The sequence below is a fragment of the Taeniopygia guttata genome, chromosome 5 (genome assembly GCF_048771995.1).
Source record: "Taeniopygia guttata chromosome 5, bTaeGut7.mat, whole genome shotgun sequence".
In the NCBI taxonomy this organism is placed as follows: domain Eukaryota; kingdom Metazoa; phylum Chordata; class Aves; order Passeriformes; family Estrildidae; genus Taeniopygia; species Taeniopygia guttata.
In genome coordinates this window covers 28,656,478-28,678,618 of record NC_133030.1, presented here as the reverse complement: position 1 = coordinate 28,678,618, position 22,141 = coordinate 28,656,478, and the positions used below count along the sequence as shown (strand labels likewise).

Genomic DNA, 22,141 nt, shown 5'->3' with positions numbered 1-22,141 from the left:
GTGCAGAAGTATTCACGGGTGTGGAGCTAAGCTAAGGAAAGTTGTTGCTTCAGGACTCTACAGCTAAGCACAAAAATAATAATAACAAGCCATAGGAAAGGAAAGGGAAGGAATACAGTGACTCGAGGAGAGAACCAGCCCTGCTGGACCTTGGCTGAATAGATATAAACCACCATATGAGTGTGCTTCTTTGTATGCCTAGACCTTGGATTGTAGGGACATGTGGTTCAGAAAGCCTTAAACTGTTTTTTTGCAATAACCAGATTAGTCTGAGAGCAAGTGTTCTCTCTTTTTTTTTTTTTCTCATTAACTGGTTTTTTTTGTATCTGCTTGACTGTCACAAATAACCTAAATTCAATTTATGTATTCTTGCTGTATCTTATTGCACAGTATATATTTCTGTGGGCTTTGAGATCTTGCTAAGTTGAAAGTTCAGTGCTCAGGTAAGAGGGCATCCTTCTCTTATGTTTAGTTTTAAACTTGCTATTGGCCAGTATAGAGCAAAGTGACTCAAACACAAAACTTCCACCTGTTATATAGGCAAAGGTATTTTTTCCTACTTATTTGATCACAGGATTCAGCTTCCTACCATAAGAAAATGGGATGGGAGGAGAGTGACTGGTTTTAAGAAACCAGTCAGAGGTGGGGCTCTGAGTCAGTTTATAAAATAGTTGCTCACCTGCACCTGGGACATTTGAACCATTGGTGTCTGTGGAAGCTGGGAGATGTGAGATTGCATTGCCACAGATAACACTGGACGTGTGTGTGGACGCAACCACAATGGACCAAGATGGCATTTTGTCTCAGGTAAGAAAGGTGCAGAGCAAAGCAAGACATCTGGGATCTGAAGTGGTTGTGCTGCATGTAGTGCAAAGATGATACTACGGTCCTGACCTACCATTGACTGTAATGACTCTAGGCAGGGTGAAGAAAGACAAGGCTTCAAGACCTTAATGTAGAAACTTTTTAAGTTATAGTAAACCACAGAAAGAAAAACAAAGCTACTTGCAGAGTAAGAGCTTGTTTACAAGGGGAGCATTTTAAATATTTATGGTTTTATTAATTTGAGAGACACCATATATGCAAGTTCAGAAGAAGTATTAAGTAACACAGAGGTGTACTTCAAGATGAAAGATTAATAATAGGGTGTGTTTGTGTGAGACAGATTTGCTGTTCCTTTAACAGCCAGGGCCAGGAGCTGCTTCCCCTCCCTGTGTGTCATGAAGGGCGGACCTTACCTGGCTGCTACGCCTCTCCTCGGGCTTAGTGGGGCAAGCACAGCCCAGGCAGTGGCACCGGGCACCGCAAGAAAGCCCAGTTCCTGCCAAAGCTCTACAGCCAGCACTGACCATGGGCTCCATATCCCTGTGGCTCTGAAGTTCTCAATTCCCAGAGAGGATTGCCTTTAAGAGAAATGATGGTTTTTTCAGGGATAACGTTGGCCCTTCTTGTTTCAGGAGCTGATCACTCAAACCTGTCAACAAGGAGACAGAACTATGCAGCTGAATCCTGATGAGAAACAGTGGACTTCTCTTACAAAGGTACCACAAAGAAGAATTTCAAAAGGAAACTGTAAAGGGGACTTTCCTGCTGGGTGGAGGCTGGGTGAAAACAGACAGTGTTCAGCATATGCCAAACAATGTAATTAGCTACTGTAACCTGTTCAGTTCCCTCCATGAGACAATGTCCCACTTATCGATACTATCATTCCACTTACATAGTCTTGCTTCATGTTAAATGTGTGTGGCTTCTTGTCCTTGGCATATGGGGATCAATGCCTGTTTAGACAATCAATGCCTGTTTAATATCTTTAAAAGGATGGGTTTCAATAGGTTTTTTCTACATATCTTGCTAAAGCACAAGGGCAAGTTTCCTGACAGTGTAGATAGCAAGAGCTGGGAAATTCTGCCATTTATTCTCATAATAGTATGGCAGAATCTTAAACTGGATTTTCAACACATAATTTCATGAATTAACCCCTCTTCTGGCCTTTAGTAAAAACTAATAGATTTCCAGGAGTTTTCAGACATGAAATCTCTCCTCTAGGAAATGAGAGGACTAGATGTATAGATGTGCTAGAAAAGATTTTTACCTTTGCTCTCTCTAGTTTGAGGCCATTTAGTAATAATTAGGAACTCTTCCTTGTTCTGTTTTGTGATGAGTAAAGTTGCTGAGCAGCAGGTGCTATGCTCACAGTTTAAGGAACAGCTAACCTTTTCTTGATTAGCTGAATGGAAAACCCAAAGATGAGAAAATACACCCTACAATACAACTCTCTACACTTCAGGGGTTGCAGCAGTTTCAGAAGAACACACCAAACACCTCAAATTTTTTAGGCAAAACTCACAAAGCTGACAGGATTTTGGTCATTTGTTATTTATAGCTCTGTGATGTCTAAGCCAAAGCTCCTTGGTCACGAGGAGGCACATCCACATGCCTGAATATTTTATTCAATCTGTACTGCCTTCTTGACACATTGGGATTACCATGAATGAGGCTCCAGGGCATCTGGTCCATGAAACTGAGTTGAGCCTTTCCAGGAATTGTCATCTCTAAAGCCAGCCACTGGCAGCATCAGTTATTGGTTCTGTAATTACTGAGCATTTTCTGTACCTGCCTCATTTCTGTGCCTTGAGGAGTTAGGTTTTAAACATGAATTCAAATGCCCTTGGTAGTCTGATCCACAGCTACTCTTGGGACCTTTAGCAGTGGTTTGACACCCTTGATATGCACACCCAGTGACCTGGTGTGCAGATGCATAGTACAAATATTCTTGGTGTCTTTTCCCAGAGTAGAATACTTTGGTTACTTGAAGGCTGATTTTACCTGTTTCTTCATTAGAATACTTGCTAACTGACCCCAATCTCAACATCATTGTATTCATTAGCCCTGGCTGCCTGCATTGTTACACTCAGGCTAGACATTCGGAGAGACTTCTCACGGATGCATTAAGACCATGAACACTGATGCACTTCCCTTTTTGTGAATGGACATTATTAACAGAGCACATAAAAATTGTTCTGCTCAGACAGTCCAGCTAAAAGTCTTGCTCTCCTTTCCTGCACTGCCTGTGTCACCCTTCTTTCTCAGTGGGTCTAATGAGGTCAGTGTCATGCTAATGCCACTTCAGGGCTGGCGATGGTCTTTTATAGTCGTTTTGCAGTATAGGCGAAGTCTTTACCTGTCCATGGTCCCATAGTTGTGCTAAGTGCCTTTCAGGTATTTCCTGTGGATTTATATTCTGGTATGTGGTGTCCTTCCTTCCCCCCCCCCACATGACAGTAGAAATAATAAATTATGTGGTAGGTACTTATTTGTTTATTTTATGATAAAGGGAGAGGAGATATGAACTCATATCTCCAATATGAGATCAGAACAGCAATGTGAGAGGGTAAGAAGTCATTCATGAGGTCACAAACATGGTCTAATACAAAAGAGGGAAGCTGAAAGAAAAAACGAGAGTTTCTTATCACGTGTGAAACACTGTTTACATTTCTTAAGCAAAACAGTGCAAAGAATTTCGAGTTGTGAACAGTTTACATACTTCAAAATTAGAGAGAAATTTCTCACAAGAACTCAGAGTTGACCTTAGCTCAAGAGGGCAGCTATATCCCTGTAAATGAAAACCTCATGCATAGTAAGTAGCATGCTGGAAGTGCAAAGCAGCAATCTCTTTCTCAGATCTTAAAATCAGTTTGGGGATCAGAGGTCAGCATTTAAAAGAGCAGGAATATGAGAAAATCCAATCTCATAGCCCAGGACACCAAATATATGTAATGACTAGATAGAAGGTAACCACCACAATAGTAGTTCTATCACTTGAAGAAGGTACAAAGCATGTCTTTTCTACCTTGGAAATTTAAAAAAGAAATCTTCTCCCAAGCTGGGTCTGAATCTTAGCACTTTGTGCAGCCATGTTTTAGATAAGAAACAAATAAATGCTCTAATAAGATAAATCCTCACATCATGCTACAGAAGAAAAGAAGTGTTTCAGTCTAGTACTTGATTTAGATGTTAGCAGGGAAAAAAATGTATTGGCTGTTTCATAATCAAATAGAAAATTCAACTAAATTGTTCCTGAGTTGGGAGTTTATCTCTCTTGATCACTTCTGTCTTCTAAATATTCTATTCTAACTTTAGCATTCATTTCTGTCTTCTGTATGTTTGGTTTTTTTCCCCTGTAGATAGAATCCTCTCTGTGTTACTTACTGACTGTAAGAATCATAAGAGCAAGAAATATCCACCAGGCAGATGTCTGTAAGTATCTGTAGTGCTCTATAGAGGAGCTCATGGAGGTCACTCTCACCTCCGTGGGCTAAGAGCTGTCCTGCTCCAAAAAAAGGTGATTTCTACATGTCTTCCATGAATGGAGACAGTTCTGTCGTTTGTGTGCTGGTTCCAGCAGTGTTGTTCTTCTTTCCATCAGCCCTTGTTCTGAGCTGAGGTAACTCCATAAGGTCACAGCTGTGCCTATCACACACGTTTGTCTGTATCCCCAGAAAGACCAATAAAAGCTCTGCCATCTGTTGAAAGCAAAAAAAAAAAGTGGAAAGATCTCCCATGTTTTCCTCTGTAGTATATTTGTGTGACAAAGAACACAAAATTATTGCATTAATTGAATAAATACTGAAAGATGAGAAGACTTGTCTCAAATTTAGCTTGTATTCAAAGTTTTCTCAATGCTAATAATCCAAACTGCCATACCCTAATTCTCTGTGTGCCAGCATTCCCAGAAAAAAGTCTATCAGGTGTTGTTACATTTTGTAGCTACTCTGACTTCTGCTGGCCTAGAAACAAAATATAATAGGAGATTGTATCTTTACTTATGCTGAAAGATTTTTCTTAATGTTCTGTTTAGATAAATGAGAAGATATTACTTTGTCTCCTTAATGCTTGCTGCATTTTTCCTGGATTTTTTTATCCTTGGCTAAACTTATTGTTTGATGACATAGAAGGATAATAAAACCCTTCATGTTTAATGTATTTTTTATATTTCTAATCACATTTATTTAGAAAAGAGTCATGTCACCCTTCCTTTTTCTCCATTCCTCCTACCTAAATTGTATTGTTTATGTTGAACAAATACACTATTTTGTATCATAATGTCTCTCTTTGAAAGCAGAACTTCCTATTCTTCAATTAATTCTTTCTTCTGGAGCAAATGCTCATGTTTGATAGCATCGTGGTTTGACATGGAAGGGATTTTTCTCAGGAAGTTGGGGTCAAACCAATCAGTGGTCAGGTTTGGATACTGGCACCTGGAGTGACCACTGAAGGCATGGACACGCCTCTGAGGACACAGGGGGTTAAAAGCAAGAACTCCCAGGAGAACTGTCTCTTTGGTTCTGGTCATTGGAGGGTGCAGACCTCTCCTGCCCAGCCATGCAGCCTGGAGAGGTAGGCCAGGGGGTGAGGGGTCTGGAACCGAGCCAGCTCCTGTGGACAGAAGGGTGGAGGAAGTCTGAGATGTTTTTGTTCCCCCCCACCACCCCCCACCCAGAGGGAAAGAGACAGAGAGCCTGCAGACACCTGGAAATTTGCCGGTAGAGGAGAAGGAGAAGTGGGGGAAGGTACCCAGCATGGGAGATGGAGTCCTGGGCCGAGATTTTAGCTGTCTGGGGAGTCCAGGACTTTTAACCCTTTCCTGGGGAATGAAAGCTTTATGAAATATTACTCCTCCTCGATTTGAAAGAGAAGAGAGACAGTCTGGGGCCTGAGATGTTAGGGAAAGAATCCTGTGTGGGAGGAGATGATGGAGTGGCTTTTGGCTGGACTTTTCTTGTTAGCCATAGACTGAACCAATTTCTCCTGCAACTGAGACTAAATTTTTAGGGCGATGCAATGGTGAGATAAGAGACCTGCTTCAGCAACTATCAGTGCAGGAATGGAGCGAACAGAGAAAAGCTGAGGAGGGTGTGGTGATGCCCTCTGTCTTCAGGAAGATGAAAATCTCTGTTTGCACCCTCGGCCCCAGGGGAGGAGGAAAATGGGGGAGACTGTGGTCCCAAAATGAGAAATTGGACTGTTGTTTCTTTTAGTCCTTGGCAAACCATCCTTAAAGGAGCCCTATGAGCAGTCTGTCCATGCACAGTGGTGAGAATACTGTGACATGGAAAGGAGAGTGTCACATTGGCAGATTTTCTCCAGGCAGTGCCATGTGTAACATGGAAACACAAGAAGTGGAAATTGTGTTTCCTGGGGGTCTGTGGTGCAAGGGAGACTCCTCTCTCCCTTGATGGACTGAGTATTGAGTATCTGAAGGATGATTGAGGGTCCAAGTTGTGTCTCATTGTGGTTTGTTGGAGTTGGGGTGGGGGAAGGAGGAATGTTTTGGAAGGTTTTCATTCTGGATTTAGTGTGTGTCTTTTATCATAGTAGTAGCTTAATGAAATTCTTTTTCCTTTATTTTTAAGCTGGGCCTGCTCTGCTCTGTTCCTGATCGCATCTCACACCACTTATTTGGGAAGGTGTATTTTCATGGGGACACTGGCATCATGCCAGCATCAAACTGTGAAAGATGTGTTTGTGTTTTTAATACAGTGAGCCAAACTGATTGCTACGTGAGCCTGTGGCTGCCAACTGCTTCCAATGACAAATTTCAAACTAAAGCCATCAAGAATTGCAAAGATCCAGTCTGGAATGAAACCTTCTACTTCAGGATCCAGAGTCAGGTCAAGGTACTGAACTGGGACTTTTCTGGTAACTGACCAAAGGAGCTACTGAGAGTTTTTATACTTTTGCAAAGGGACATAAGCAATTTTCTCAAGAGGCAAGGAAATAAGCAGAAAGGTGTGAGAATAACTCATATCCTCATGATGGTTTCCATGCCATGAAAGGCATTTGTCTCTCTCAGCCATAGGTAGAATATGGTGTTTGAAATGTCTATGATTTCCTCTCATTCCACCTCATAGGTGCTGACATGGACTTGATTTCCTCTCCACTTCCTTCCCTTCCTGTTCTTTTTCTTTTTGTCCTCCCACTGCTCAAAACAGTTATCCCTAGGATCTCTTGTTTTGAATAAAACCTGTCACATTTCTAAAGTCCTTTCCTTCCTTTCCCAGAATGTGCTGGAGCTGGCACTCTACGATAAGGATGTGGTTACTCAGGATGACCACCTCTTCACAGTGTACTTTGACACAGCCAAACTTTCCCTGGGAGAGGAAGTCTTCTTGCACTTCAAGTGTGATTCACAGGTGAGGTCCGAAATAAGACGTGAAATAGCTTGGCAAGCATGTGTTTGCTAGCTTTTCTGTCTAAAAATTTGTAAATTTTTTAGATTATTTGTAAAATTTTGCCTTTTTTCTTTGTTGTGTGTCAGCTACCTAGCCACATAAAAATAAGTTGGTTTTCACTCTGATGTGGGAAAACCTCTTTACACCTGGATCTGTAGGCACATGGAAGGGTTTGGTGTTAGCCACAGAGGCTCACCAATTTCAGGTATATTTGGCAAAATTGTCACTTTTCTGAGCCTGTCCCCATCAAGGGTCAAGAAGGGTGTCCATGCCAGTAGCTGATGATTTTGTCATAACCTATTGATTAGCCTAATAATTAGGAAGTAAAAACTCTGTGATCAGAGGTAAATGTCAAACCAGACTAGTTGCTAATTATGGAATGTGGCATGGGCATTTAAATGAAGTCTAAGTCATGCCACCCAGCTTGGCAGCAAGAAATAATCCTATCTTGAATGTCCAGGGAAACTGAAAGTTGTACGTCCTATCTCCCAGTATGTTCTGTCTATCATTCTCCTTTTCCAGTTCCCTTCCAGTTTCTGGTGCATCTGTCGTGTGCCACTCAGTTGAGGAATTACCTTATTTACACACACCTGAGCTCCACACTGCATTTCTTTTTCTCTAAATATCTTATTTGACGATTTCGTTCCTTGCAAAATACCAAAGGTGCAGTGTGTGGACTTTACTAAGCTCTGATGAAATTAAAAGTTTGGCTAGTTGTACCCAGATGATCACTTTGAGTGCTTACAGATGCCTTATCCAAGCAGTTTCTTTTTGTGCTTGCACAACTACACCAGTTAGAGCTCATAGCCTTCAAGCCTTTGTAAACCTTCTTGTCCTATATTATTAACTTCTTGGTGTCTTTAATTCAGTGGGTAATTTGAGCAACTAAGTAGCCTACAGCATGATCTCACTTTGCTGTTCATCATCCCTTCTGTCTCCACTTTTGTTTTTCTCTTGTCTGTGCTTTCTTTCCCTTGAGGATTATACTCTTTTTCACCACTTCACAGACCAAGCCTTAATGTCAGATTTACCTCTTTGCATGTGACCATTTCTCTTCCCAACACCAGAAGGCTTTGGCTCTCCCCTTCAGCAAATCTCCTTTCCTCCTGCTGGCAGACTCAGAATAAGACAATATCTCTTCCTAGGTCTGTCCCATAGGCCCCAGCAGAAGCAGGCAAGGCAATCAATTTCTGTGTTAAAAACTGCTATGACAGCCATCCACAAGTTTCCTATCAGTAGAGAATCTTGAGGCTCAAGACACACAGATGTGAGGTGGTGTGTGCCTCTATTTTAAATGCTCTGCTGGTCACAAACAGTGCATGCATAGCCAGATTGTGAGAATGAGAAGTGCCAGTAAATTAGTACCAAAATAATTTTCTTTTCTTAATTTTCCAGAGACAAGAGGAGTTGGAGGTGGGATTTGCCTTGGATAATATGTGAGTAAACATGAAATGCAACATTACCTGGAACAAAAAGAAACAGCAATTCAGAGGCATGTAATAATCTAGTCTGATTGTTCAGAGTGCTTCATTCCCAAGGAATCTGTGCTATGAGCTGTGTCGACAAATGGGTGAATGCCAGAATGACCTCCCATGAACTTCAGCCAAACAGGGAGAACACCCTAAAACATTTTCTTTGTCTAATGTAGTGAACATTATTTAAAACCAGAATATTGCTGGCTTGTTATGCACTTGTGTTTGAGATCAGCAACAGGGTCCACCTCCCTTCAAAACACAACATGGAATAATGCACACTGGATTTCTGATCCAGAGCCTTTATTGCTCCATCATTCAACAAAGTATGATTTCTTTTTTTTTAAAAAAAAAAGTGGATTCCATGAAACCATCCTTGGCCTCAGCTTGGGATTCAGCATAAAATTGCTACATGGCTTGACCTCAGAGCACCTTTGGCTTTTTTTTTTTTTTTTGCTGAGCTCCAGGACTGGATGGGCCAGTAGGATGACAATTGTGCCTTGACATAGTAGAGTGAGGAAACTTGTACAACAAGTCTCCTGGGACTTTTATTTCAAATCCAATATGCAGGTAAAATATGCAAGAGGAAAATCAGGAGAAGGGTGGGGCTCATTAACTATACTGTTATTGTAAATGCATTTGTCTTTCTGTTTCCTAGTTCAGGCCCTCCTGAAACCATCATTACTAATGGAGTCCTAGTGGTAAGTGTTGTATTTCATCATCTTTCTTGTCCTGTTGCCACACTTGTTTCACTTGACTCACGGTCATAGGACTACATACCCCTTGACTGAGACAGCCAGCACTGAAACATTGTCATTTCCCACTTCATTATGACACATCCTTGTGGATGGCACCTCTGGAGATGCTGTAGCTGGAGCAGCATGGGAACCCCCAGCCCAATTCGCTGTTGCAAAGAAAACACAAGGAAGTGGTTTAGGTCTGAGACATCTGTGCAGCAGTGAATTCTTCCTTAGACATCACTCCTCCCAAATTCCCATATTGCTGAAGTGAGAGAGTTTGTCCTGTCCCATGCACATATAATTTTCCACATTCATAACTGTGCTTTTTACACAGGGACTTCCCATCCCTGAAATTTTCTCTGCTTTGAGAAAATTTTCTTTGCTTGCTCATGAATTCTGTTTAAAACAATCCTCGCATCTCTGGGATCCTGAAAGTACTGTTTTTCACTTTGTTGTGAAAAACCTTCTTACTTCTGCAAACCCTGTTTACCCTGAAAGTACTGTTTTTCACTTTGTTGTGAAAAATCTTCTTACTTCTGCAAACCCTGTTTATCCACACTGCACCCCTGCCTTGCCCTGGTTGTCTCCCATTTAGATTAGGAAACAGAATGTCATATTGGAAAATTACCTGCCAAGATGTATTTTACTGTTCACATCTTACAGTCTCGCAAAATCTGCTGCTTAGAAGTTCAGGTGGTTGAGAAGAAAAAGAAGAAAAAAGGAAAGAAGTCAAGTAAGATTATTTCTCCATCAGCTATTTTTAACTGATGTGCTAATATTGAGCACAATTGGCTTAATGTAAGAATTAAAAAACCTCAACAAATACAAAATATGACAACAGCCTTGTGATAGACTGTAAGAATTTTTGTTACCAGTTTTGATGAGAAAACTAATCTGTGTCTGCTTTTGTGTCATTTCCTTAGAAAAAGAATTCTCCTTTAAAGTGCAAGGCTCTTATGAAGGCACCCAGGACATTGTGCTGGGATCTAATCTGGTCTTCAGCTCCTCCTCTCCTGCCAAATTCCATTATGCCAGATACAAGCAGCCAATGCTGGATGTTACACTACCAGGGAAGAAACCGCCTTCCTCCTCGGTATGTTATAAGTCAGCTTTAAAAAACATAATAATGGCATGTAAAATATTAGACACCATAAATGGTAACATAAATTTGCACTGTGGGCAGAGAGTAATATTCCTTACAATATAAACCTCGGTTTATTTGTATTTTTTCAGAATTCACGTGTGTGTAATACAGGCTTTCCAAATGTGGAACTTCATTCCGTTCCAAGTGGAAAAAACATGATCTTAGCAGAGGTGAGTGCCTCCTTTTTTAGTGGGAGAGGCTGAGAATCCTGGATGTGGAAGTCTGCATCAACCCTGATGATTACCATGGTACTTTCTGACAATGAAAGCCTGCAGACAAAAATACCACAGCCTAACAGTGTTAGGTCTTTCAGCAATTAGGCCAGGTTGTGTCTTGTTCCTGTTTGAATAGATGTGGGGCATCTTGCTACTCCATCTTGATCTTACTTCACATTAATGTTGAAGCTCTGCTCTTCCCCTTCTCACACACCAGTGGGGCACCTGAACTGACTGAGGTAGCGTCAGACTCCTGCTGATGCTGACAGTGCTTTACAAAGCACTTTTAGATTCATGGTTTAAAAAAATCCATGTAGAACGAAAGGATCACGACTGTTGTGGGGTATAAGCCACAGAAAGAAAATGCTGTAGAGAGTCATAGTCCAGCTGGCTGCCTAAGAGCTACTGTTAGTAGAGATGGGCAGGGTGTACATTATCATGACTCTGTAAACAGCAGTTATGCTCAAATGTTACATTTACTAGACAACATTAAAAATTATTGAACACCTTCCCTTTCAGTAAAACACTACAGTCAATTTGCATAGGCTGCTGGATTATTCGAGCTCCTTATTCAGAGCTCCTGATTTGTACCCACACAGGGTACACCTGCAGGGAAGAAGCAGGTTGTCAGCACTCACATTGTTCACATTCTTGCTTTCCAGGATAAAAGATTCGATTTATATGCGAAGGCAGAAGACTGGTAAGAGACTTGGCCACTCTTGGAGGTTAACTTTTACTAAGCTGAACTCATCTTATCCTAGGCTCTTTACTGGGGAGGAGGCACTCACAGCAGAACTGTAGGTGGTGTCACCAGGTCATATGGCATTCACATGAGCTGGAGGCAACAGCATGTAGTGTAGTGTAATGCATGTTGATAACCCATACTGAGACATTAATAGAAAAAATAATATTACAAGCTGATTATGCTACCCAGTGTTATGCTCAGCACAGTCTTTTACCTTTTCTTTAACCCTGGGCTAAAGCGCAGCCGATCACATGGCATTGTTTATAATGAAGTAAGAAAAATTTTTCCCTAATTCAAGAAAGTATGAGCAGTTTTTCCTATAGCTCTCACTTCACCAAAATATGAGAGAATCCAGACAGAATGTATCTCAGAAATTAGCTGCAGGAATGTCTTTCCTTAGGTTTTATTTTGATAGCTGCTTAGAAATTTATCAGTACTTTTTTCTATCCTTCTTTCATACTTGCTTGGGGGTGTAGGAAAGGCACCTTCTGTAAATGTAGTATTTTGTGGATCAGGTTCATTTTATTGCATTGGAAACTCTGAGTTTCTCTACCAACAATAAAATGGAATATTCTTTTTTCCTGATCTCTGCTTCAGCCCAGACCACCTTGATGTGCGTTTAGGATTTGACCTCTGTATACAGGAGCAAGACTTTCTCTGCAAAAGGAAGAATTATGTTATTCCTGCTCTGAAGAAGGTTCTGCAGCTGGAACAGGATCTGCTGGACCATGAGGTCTGTAAGGAAAATATTTAAAACATCTCACCAGTACCTAGCAGTGAGAGCTTAATGGTATAACACAACCTCTTCATAGTTAAAATGTTTTCTGATCTTTCTTCATCTTAAAACTTATATATACCTCCAGTACTGCCCCATATCTTGAAAATCACCCTGCTGTTTTTGTCCTTTGCAGTTGCTATTCTGAGTTTAACACTTTTCTTGCTACACCTTTCCTGGAAGCCAGACCAGACATTCCTTATATAGGAATGGCTTCTTCCACACTCTTTATTCTACTATTGTTATCCTTGTTGATAGTCCCTCCTCTCTTCAGCCTGTGAGTTTTCTTTTTAATTCCTGCTTTTACAACTGATCTTTTTCTCTCTTACTGTCTCTTTTGGTTTGAATTACTGCACTTTTATTTGTTTCATACCAAACATCACTGTTGAACACACTGGAGACAAGTGTCAGATATCTAAGCAAAAACGGTCATTGCTTCTATTCTCGTTCTCCTTTATAAAATATATGGTAGGTTATATTTGAGTAGAAATCATTTAGAAAGGAGTCTGTGGCTGGGCACACGTGGTGGTGCCAGGCTTTTTGTATCACTCTGCAGTCAGGTGCAGCCGCCATGTGACGCTGGCCCTTTCTGTCCCTGTGTTGCGCAGACCCCGGTGGTGGCCATCATGACCACAGGAGGAGGGATGAGATCCTTGACTGCACTGTATGGCAGCCTGAGGGGGCTCAAGAAGCTCAATGTCTTGGACTGTGCCACCTACCTGACTGGCTTGTCTGGTACTACATGGTGAGTGGGACTGGGCAGCCCTTGGCTGCAGGCTCCCTCATGACACCAAAGTGCTGAAGGAGGCTGGGGCTGATGTACACTAGTTTACCTATAATAACTTCTCAGCAGTCCTACTTTGCAATCTTTTTCCAAAATTGACAGAATAAAGTATTTTCATGGAGGAAAGTCACATAATTTGCAACTACATGAAAACAAGTGTTTTTCTAAGAATGGCTTATGGAAAGTTGTTCAAGCTGTTTTGACAGGGATAATGACTGTGACTTCAAAGGGAACATGACAGTTTCATAGGGAATTGAAGAAAGGAAACATTAATCTAGAACTTAAACCAGAAACATTAAATGTAGCTATAGCCTACCTCAAGATTTGGTGTGCTTTTTATCCCTCTTCAATATGTATTTCCTCTTCCTAGGACCATGTCAAACTTGTACAGAGATGCTGACTGGTCACAAAAGGATCTCGACAAGCAAATCAGTGAGGCTCGAAAACATATGACAAAATGCAAAATAAATTCCTTTTCTTTGGAATATTTGAAGTATTACAAAAAGCAGCTGTGCCAGCGGAAAAGAGAGGGCCGCAAAACGTCTTTTATAGATCTCTGGGGGCTTGTCCTGGAATCTTTTTTGCATGATGGGGTACAGTATATCATAAAGCAGCATTTACTGTGGCTTATCATTTTCTGAACATTTATTTCTGGAGAATATATTTTTCTGTTGGCTCTGAGAAAAGCAGTTTGTTACAAGACTGTGCAAGCAAATGCACAGCCATTTCCAAAACATTTGGTGCCAGCCTTATAGATTCTCATCCATGGTGAAAATCAGCATTTTGCTTGTGAAATTTTGAATATGTTTTTCTGCGAAAACTTCAAGACTAACATTTTGAAACAGTATTACTGTTTAAGAATTCTTTTTCATATTCTACAAGTTACTTGTTTAGAAATAACAAAACTGCAGACATTATGCATGCCCATGAGAGATGTTAACAAAAGGACCTGCAGACTTTTGAAAGGTGTGGGGTCTTCCATAAAGCTGCAGCACAATGCAATAATATGTTTTATATCAAAAGTACTGCTTTCTGCTCTTTGTTATTTCTTTTCATTTTCATCTTACTGCATCATCAAATAATCTGGCATCAGATTGGATGGCTGCAGGTATTTCAGTAACAGAACACTTACAGGAATTTTGAAAAATATGGAAAATTTCAGAAGACAAGCTGAGCACACATCATACATTAGAGGCAGGAATTTTTCTGCTCTGTAAGCTTAGATGCAGAGAATATTGCCATGCTAATTTTTGTCTCAGTAATCATATTTTTGGAATCACAGAAGGACAACCACAGACTCTCTGATCAGCAACAGGCTATTGATCGTGGTCAGAACCCACTTCCTATATACACTGCAATCAATGTCAAGAACAACTACAGCACTCTGGATTTCAAAGGTAATTATGAGACTTCTGAGAGTAATTTGTCTTTATATTTAAGGTGGTAAATATATTTAATGTGGAACAGTCTTTTTAGACAGCCTAAAAACCTCCTCTTATTTGAAGACCAGGATTTCAGCTAATGTGTATTCATACAATATCCTTGTGGTCAGGTAAAAGTTTGACTGTCTATGCAACAGACTCAAAAATATTCCAAAGCCTTTCCATGTTCATGAGCTTTCAGTTATAGCATGCTTATAACTCATTCTTATTGGTCCAAACTATTAGACCCAAAATTTTGAGGGCTATAATGACATTGTTCTCTGGGTTCTTTTTTACAGAATGGGTGGAGTTCACCCCATATGAGGTGGGATTGCAAAAATATGGAGTTTTTGTTCGCACTGAGGATTTTGGCAGTGAGTTCTTCATGGGACGATTGATGAAGAAGGTCCCTGAATCCAGAATCTGCTTCTTGGAAGGTAAGATATTAAAAACAATAAATTATTTTATTGCTTGTTTTGTTCTGGGGGTTTTGGTTTGGGGATTTTTTGGTTTTGGTTGTTTGGGTTTTTGTTGTGGTTTTTTTTTTTAATGTGAGCTATATAAACTACACTCTAATAAAATATTGCTGCAGGACTAAGATGGCAGTTTCACCAGAGAGGATAAATATCTCTTTGCTGAATTAATATTTACTAGAATGGTTTCAGTTTACAGTAAAGAAGAAACTTCAAAGGGACCATCAAATAGTTATTTACACTTTTAAACCTAGTTTTGAATAAAAATATAGTATGGCTCCAGTACAAAATAGAATTGAAGTCCCTGGGAATCCATGGTTCAACCCATGCTACCCCAGAAGGTGAACTTCCGAGCCTATTGCCTGTCTCACGGCTAGTCAGTATTTTGTATGCTCCCTATAAACATTTTAGATGAGCCTTCATGCTGATTCTCCACTGCATCAGGGAGCATTTGAACATGCATTTGAGCATGCCAGGCCCTCCTGCTCCAGAGGAGCAGGCCACATGTCACTGGCTCCAGTTTCCACACTGCCTGGGCAAGGCTGGGGGGAAAACAACACAACCATCCTTGAAACCTTTTTGCTGTTGACTGCAGCAGAGCATGGCTGTGTGTTCTCCCAACAAATAGACAAGCTGTCAGCTTGTGGCTGATTTCACAAGTAAACTTCTCTTTGACTGGCCACCTCACTGAGCAGGAAGGAGACACTGTACAATTTCAACCTCAGTCTGTGCTGGATTGTCACATATCTGCACTCCCTGAATGAAAAAACAGTGAGAACTTGTGCCCTAATGGATAACCAAAGAAATTTCTTTTCAAGCTCAAAAATTCATGGTCAAAACTGAATCCTTGGTGTGTTAACAGGCTTATTCTCAAAAGGGAATCCTACAAAAGCAGAGACTGTAAGATTCTGTTGTAGTTATGCTCTTATCAATGTAATTCCACATCAAATCTCTTGGTTTGCAAACTTTAATATTTTCTTTTTATACAAGCTTCACGATACTTGAGGTTTTTTTTCCCCTAAAAATACAAATTCCATATTAATTTACAAAGATCTCCATCCCTAAGTACATATAACACAAAAACTGGATACCAAAAATAAGGTCTAAAAACCAGCAACCAAATAAAAATGATGTCATGCTTTTAAAACAAAGTAACAAAAACAAACTTCACAATTTTAATCTCATCATAACAGTTTGAGATTCATGATATGTGAATGTTTGAGTTAGAAAACTCTTTTCTTTTACAGGCATGTGGAGTAGTTTATTTTCATTCAATGTGTTATATATCTGGAATTTGTCCCATTCATCAGAAGATTTCTGGCACAGGTGGACCCGGGACCATATTGACAATATAGGTAAATGGCCATACTTTTTTTTCACAGTGTATTTATTGTTAAATGGATTTTTATGTCTCATGCTGCAAAGTACAAATAAATAATTAAAAAATATCCAGTCCTGTGGTCTATCAGGGGTCAACTCTGATGCTGGTAGATGATTAAAATGTTTAGAAGTAATAAAATTGATCTGTAAATTATTAATAAAGCAAAATTATTTTGACTGCTTCAAGTGGGAGCTGCAGTAATACAAAGAAGTTCAACATCTGTCCTTTTCCAACGCCTGAATTCAGTCTGTTTAACAAATGTGTGTGTCTGGAGTAGAGTTTTATTGCTGTTTGGCACTGTATCTTGGGGGTTTTTATCCAAGCCCAGACTGCGTAAGGATGGTATTTGTTTAGTGAGAGTAGCGTCTCATTTTCTATTTAGTTTGGTCACTTATGCTTGTCGGTCCTTTAAAAAAAGAGAAAACATCAGAGTTTATAACTTACCATGACTTCTTGAGGGCTGGCGCTGCTCTGGGCGGGTGGAATTCAGCAGCTTTTCCCCGCAGAGGAGGAGCCCGCGCTGGCCGGGACGCCGCGGGAGCTGCGGACGCGGCTGCTGACCCCGCCCGGGCCCCTGGGCCGCGCCCTGCGCGCCGCGCTCACCGAGCGCGCCTGCCTCGCCCGCGAGCACAGCTTCCTCAGGGGCCTCCAGCTGCACCGCCGCTACCTGGAGAGCGCCCGCTTCCGCAGGTGGAGAGGTAACGCGGGACCGTGGGCCTGGCGGGACAATAAACAAGCGGAACAAAACAAGCCCCCCAGTTTGACTGGGGATTGGAAGGCAGCTTTGGGCAGAATCTCTTTTAGAGCAGTCTATGACTGACCATGCCGCAGGTTTGGGCAGAATCTCTATTAGAGCAGTCTATGATTGACCATGCTGCAGGTTTGGGCAGAATCTCTATTAGAGCAGTCTATGATTGACCATGCTGCAGGTTTGGGCAGAATCTCTATTAGAGCAGTCTATGATTGACCACGCTGTAGGACGTAGCATGGCGTGGTTTGCTGGTGGCACTCACCTCTGGGCCGCCAGGTCCTGCCTCTCTTCCCAGACACACTTGGTGGGGAGGCACAGTAAACCCCCTTCATCAATGTTCTTACTGCAGGTCCGAAACTGCGTGTGACTGCAGCTGAGAGGGAGAAGCGATATGGCAAATCTCCCTTCCCCAAGGACTGTAACCAGTTAAGGCTCTGTGGACATGGTGTAAGGGTGGAAAAACAGGCCAACAAGTTTTTATGGTATTGCACTTACAGCAAGAATTTTTTTTTTCTTCCAGATACTGTGTTAGACACATTTCCCAACCAGCTGACACAATCAGATGAATTCCTGTCTCTGGTAGATACTGGATTTTTCATCAATACAAGCATCATGCCACTTTTAAAACCAGAGAGAAAGGTGGATGTCATCCTGCATTTAAATTACAGTGCAGGATCCCAGATACAGGTGAGAGTAATTGAAAAAGTCTTTATGTCTTCTTCAGTATGTGTATAACTATAATTTTTAACAGTTAGGTGCTTTTTATATTGGTCCTACTAAAAGTCTTAACTTTTAGCATTTTTAGCTTAATGATGAAGTGCAATGCATCTTTTATAGGCTGCACATAGTCTCATTTGTTTTTCTTGCATGATAAACTGTATTGTGCTAAGACTCAGGAAAACAAGAAAAAAAAAAAAAGCCACGAAAAAACTTCTGTCCAGTGTCACAGTGCTTTTGATTAGGGGTTAAGAGCTTTTGCACAAGCAACTTAGAAAGTGTCTACTTTATTACTGGACTCCAAGAAATCCTGAGCCTTAAAATCCTATTTGAAGTCTTGTACTGCTCTGTTCATTGATCCAGGCTTTGGACCAGACCTGCAAGTACTGCTCTGAGCAGGGAATAGTTTTTCCCAGGGTGGACTTGAGTGAAGAAGACAGGAAAAACCTGAAGGAGTGCTACCTCTTTGATGGTGCTGAGACTCCAGGAGCACCAGTACTGCTATTTTTCCCTCTAGTTAATGATACCTTCCAAAAATACAAAGCACCAGGCAAGTACTCAAATATATTAAAAAGAAGGTTTGCATCATGGACAGCCTATTAAAAGGAATGTCTTTAATATTTCAACTCTTGAGCTTCACTGTTGACTCTTTCCAGTACATCAAATGTTTGTTGTTTAAAGTTAATTTTTTTTAACCATGAGATTTTTTTTTAACTGCGAGATTTGGTGCCAAGGCTGGGATGTTTCAATCCCAAAGCTAGTTATCTTGCAGGTAATTAGCTTTCAGGTAACTTTGATGTATCTACTAATGTGTAGATACATACTGTAGGTACCTTCAGGTACAGCTAAGAACTAGAATGCAGACCCATGTAAGAATAATCACACTTTTTTTTTCCCCTCATTCTGTAAAGCCACTGGTATGCGCTTGAGCCAGGGACTGAGCTGCCAATTTGAATAACAATTATTTGAGTTTGTTTGTTGTTTTTTTTTAATTAAAGCTGAACAAGTAATTTACATTGTGAACTCTCTCTGTGGAGAAACAGCTCTTTTCCTTCCTCTCTTAAGAGTTTGCTTGTTTATGACCAGAGTGATTTCTCTCAGCAGTGATTTCTCACCCTTCCTTGTAGGTCAGAAGCGCTCAGAGGCAGAGATGGAAGATGGCAAAGTTGATCTCTACGGCTGCTGTTCCCCATATTCCACATATTCCCTTCAATACACTGAGAAGGCGTATGACTGCCTGGTTCAGCTGGCTGAATACAACATCCTCAATAATGAAGACCTCATTATACAGGCCTTGCACACAGCAGTGGCACGGAAAAGGCAGATGAAGAAATAATGTCAGACAAGAGAGGGTGCTTTTAAGTCCCTTAACCTGCTAAGAATCTGATGGTCTCTTACTATTAGCCAGCAGGCTTCAAACATTTCTGCTCAATCCCACTAAATAGTAATCTCAGGTGAACAAAAAAGACTGAAGAAAAACTTTTTCTCCAAAGAATTTCACTGCAGAAATCATTACAATTCAGTTACAACCATGGAGTATGAATTGTAGTATGGTACAGAGGATGGGCAGCCACAAAGAAAAAGGTGCTAAAATGATAATAAATATGGTGCTTGTTGCGCTGAAAGCATTAAGTGTTTAAGCCTGACATCTTCAGGGCAGACCATATTAAAAGCATATTTTATTAACTTGGCTTGTGTTTTGTATTTGCAAGGTGATGCTCAGATAAGCAGCAACATTTGGGACAAGTTTGTGACTGGGATCATGGCACGCTGCATGCTTAGACAAAAGCACATGCAGTATGGAGAATAGCACTGTGGAAAGGGACAAAGCGACCTGGGGGTCTGTGGCAAGTTGAATGTGAGTCAGCAGTGCCCTGGCAGCCAGGAGGGCCAAGCTTGTCCTGGGGTACATTGGGCCCAGCATCACCAGCCAGGCAAGGGAGGGTATTGTCCCACTCACCTCTGCACTGGGGCAGCCTCATCTCTAGTCCTCTGTGTGGTTTTTGATACTACAATGTGACAAGAAAGATATTAAGCTGTAAGAAAGTGTCCAAACAAGGGCATTGAAACCATGAAAAGCCTTGAGGGGAAGCTGTGTGAGAGTGACTGAGGTCACTTGGTCTGTTCAGCCTGGAGAAGAGGAAGCTGAATGGAGACCTCATTGCGGTCTGCAATGTAAATGTCTTGTTGGTTTGTCAGGTTTTGGGTTGGTTTTTTTGTTTGGTTGGATTTTTTTTGTGGGTTTGTGGATTTTGGGGTTTTCATTGAAAGGTTAAACTTAGGTTGAGTTGAGTTTCTCTGTGCATAACAGTAGGCTATCTACAATTTGTTGCCTACTGAAACCACCTGTGGTAACATTTAAAATTCTTTGGAATGCAGATTATACAGACTAGAATATGAAATGCCATGCTTGATGCATCCCAGGATGCCAGGGCATACTGCTGGCCCATACTGAGCCTGTCGCTGACCAGCACTCCCAGATCCCTGTTCTGCAGGGCTGCTCTCCAGCCACTCCTCTCCTGATTTATACTTGTCTCTGAAGTATCGTTTGCCAATTGGGTTTACACCATTGGCAAAGTTTTGGTACCAGGGTGGGCTGCTGCTGGGGTGGCCTCTGGCTGCCAGCTGCATTTCAAGGCTAATGTGGAGGATTTTATCTCTGCTTTCCAAACAAGTAGATAAAGATATTCAGTGTGCTTGACTGAATTGTGTTACTCTGAAGCTTTAAACAGTATCATCAGTCTGGCAGAGGGATGTTAAAGCAAAACCTGGAGGGATACCTAGCTTGATTGCATGCTTTGCCTTTGCAATCCTTGTTTGCAGGTATATAATAAGCCTTTAGCAGCATGTTGGGGGACAGTTTTCTGGGCCTTCCCACTTTTGTTTGCTAAATGGTCCTACCAGCTTGCACTTCTTTGATAAGTCTATCTTATAGCACTGTACAGAGCTATTCAATTGTGTAACTCTGGTGAATTGCTATTAGGCTGTGGAAGAACAAGTAAAATAACAAATGAGCTTTATATCATACTAGATTATTAATCTGATTTATTTTCCATGGCTTATAAAAGCCAGAAGTGCCATCAGATCATCTTGTTAGACCTGATAGATGTCAGACTGTTACCAGCCATGCAGTTACTGAAATGTCAGTCTTGATGATCTGTGGCTGACCAAAGTCTGTCTTGAAGAAAAATTATCCCTCTTCTATTATAGGTATCAGGAATGGTGAAGTCACCACATTTCATGGACCTATATTTTGGTCACTGGTCATCTTCCAGCAATGGTTACGCACCTTATTTCCAGCCTCATTTATTTTGGCCAGAGCCCAGATACCAGCATATTACATAACCACCGTTTCTTTATTAGGATCAATTTTATAAAATAGTTTATATCACAGCCTTCTTTTCATCAAACCAGTAGAAGCAACCCTTCAAATTCTGATTATAAACCCCCCTTTATTTGATGTATCCAGCTGTTTCTCTGCTCCTGCACTCCCTCCAATTCTTCATTGTCCCTTTATCAAATACAGACTCCAGTACCCTTCCCACTTCTGCTATACATTGAGACATTAAAATTGCTTTGTTATTCTTATATTCTTATATATAGATGAGTTCCCAATTTCTATATATAGAATCCAGTTGTCCTCATTTGCCTTTAAAGGCTTCTCACCAGTTGTTTGTCTTCCATAAGCTGATCAGTTAGTTTTTTCCACACTCCAGTCTTCCCTTTTGTATGGGGGTGTAAACTGAACCATACATTCAGCAGTTCTTTAATCATAGCTCACACTCCAGTGCATTAGATTTTACCATGGTTAACCAGGCCAGGTCAGATCAAGCAGGTCAGATCATTCCTTATTATTGCCCTGTCCTTAGTATTACTCCCTCGATCTTTGTTCTGCAAATCTGGCCAGTCAGGGTGCCTTGTTTACTTCCAAAGCACTCATGAAAATGTTCAATAGAGTTTGAGACTGGTAAACTCTTAAAAATTCCTAAAAAGAAAACTTTTCAGTGATATTTATCACTGAGGACTACTTCTGAAATCAGACAAAATATTCTTTACCTTCCTAATGCATACTTTCTTTTCATTAGTCTTTGCATTAAAATATCTTTGCACAATAGACTAAAAAAAAGTGATATTTTAAGATAGAACAAAATCTGTTTCTTCAGATTTATTGAAAAACACTATTTCCTACTGACTGGCTACCAGAGGCAGCTCAGGGCTTACCAAAACTGCTCATCACCTTACGGGGAACGTCTGGCTAATGCTAACCACAGAAAGATCTCTTTTCCATGCC

General features: G+C 40.9%; 1 protein-coding gene and 1 long non-coding RNA gene across 2 annotated transcripts in view; one reads left to right on the top strand and one right to left on the bottom strand.

The window, feature by feature from the left end:
* The window catches only part of LOC140684282 (uncharacterized), a 52,594-nt gene extending 35,646 nt beyond the window's left edge, over positions 1–16,948 (bottom strand). Inside the window, exon 1 of the long non-coding RNA XR_012056327.1 lies at positions 16,827–16,948. This is a non-coding gene — a long non-coding RNA (uncharacterized lncRNA). The remainder of the gene's footprint in view (positions 1–16,826) is intronic.
* On the top strand, positions 696–19,536 carry LOC100218133 (cytosolic phospholipase A2 epsilon). The gene is made up of 21 exons (XM_002199038.6): positions 696–807; positions 1,458–1,541; positions 4,185–4,257; positions 6,541–6,677; positions 7,062–7,193; positions 8,628–8,668; positions 9,363–9,405; positions 10,108–10,177; positions 10,368–10,537; positions 10,678–10,758; positions 11,466–11,503; positions 12,146–12,281; positions 12,932–13,068; positions 13,478–13,700; positions 14,390–14,504; positions 14,828–14,965; positions 16,249–16,356; positions 16,889–17,080; positions 17,654–17,820; positions 18,214–18,400; positions 18,978–19,536. Exons 1-21 carry the CDS (start codon positions 781–783, stop codon positions 19,184–19,186), a joined length of 2,508 nt encoding a protein of 835 aa, XP_002199074.5. The 5' UTR covers positions 696–780; the 3' UTR covers positions 19,187–19,536.
* The last annotated feature ends 2,605 nt before the right edge of the window (positions 19,537–22,141 follow it).

Excerpts from the sequence above, each read along its gene's own strand:
- LOC100218133 (XM_002199038.6), top strand. The coding sequence starts at position 781 with ATGGACCAAGATGGCATTTTGTCTCAG. Across the intron at positions 808-1,457 it reads AAGATGGCATTTTGTCTCAG|GAGCTGATCACTCAAACCTG; the intron begins GTAAGAAAGGTG and ends TTCTTGTTTCAG. Across the intron at positions 17,821-18,213 it reads GTGCAGGATCCCAGATACAG|GCTTTGGACCAGACCTGCAA; the intron begins GTGAGAGTAATT and ends TCATTGATCCAG.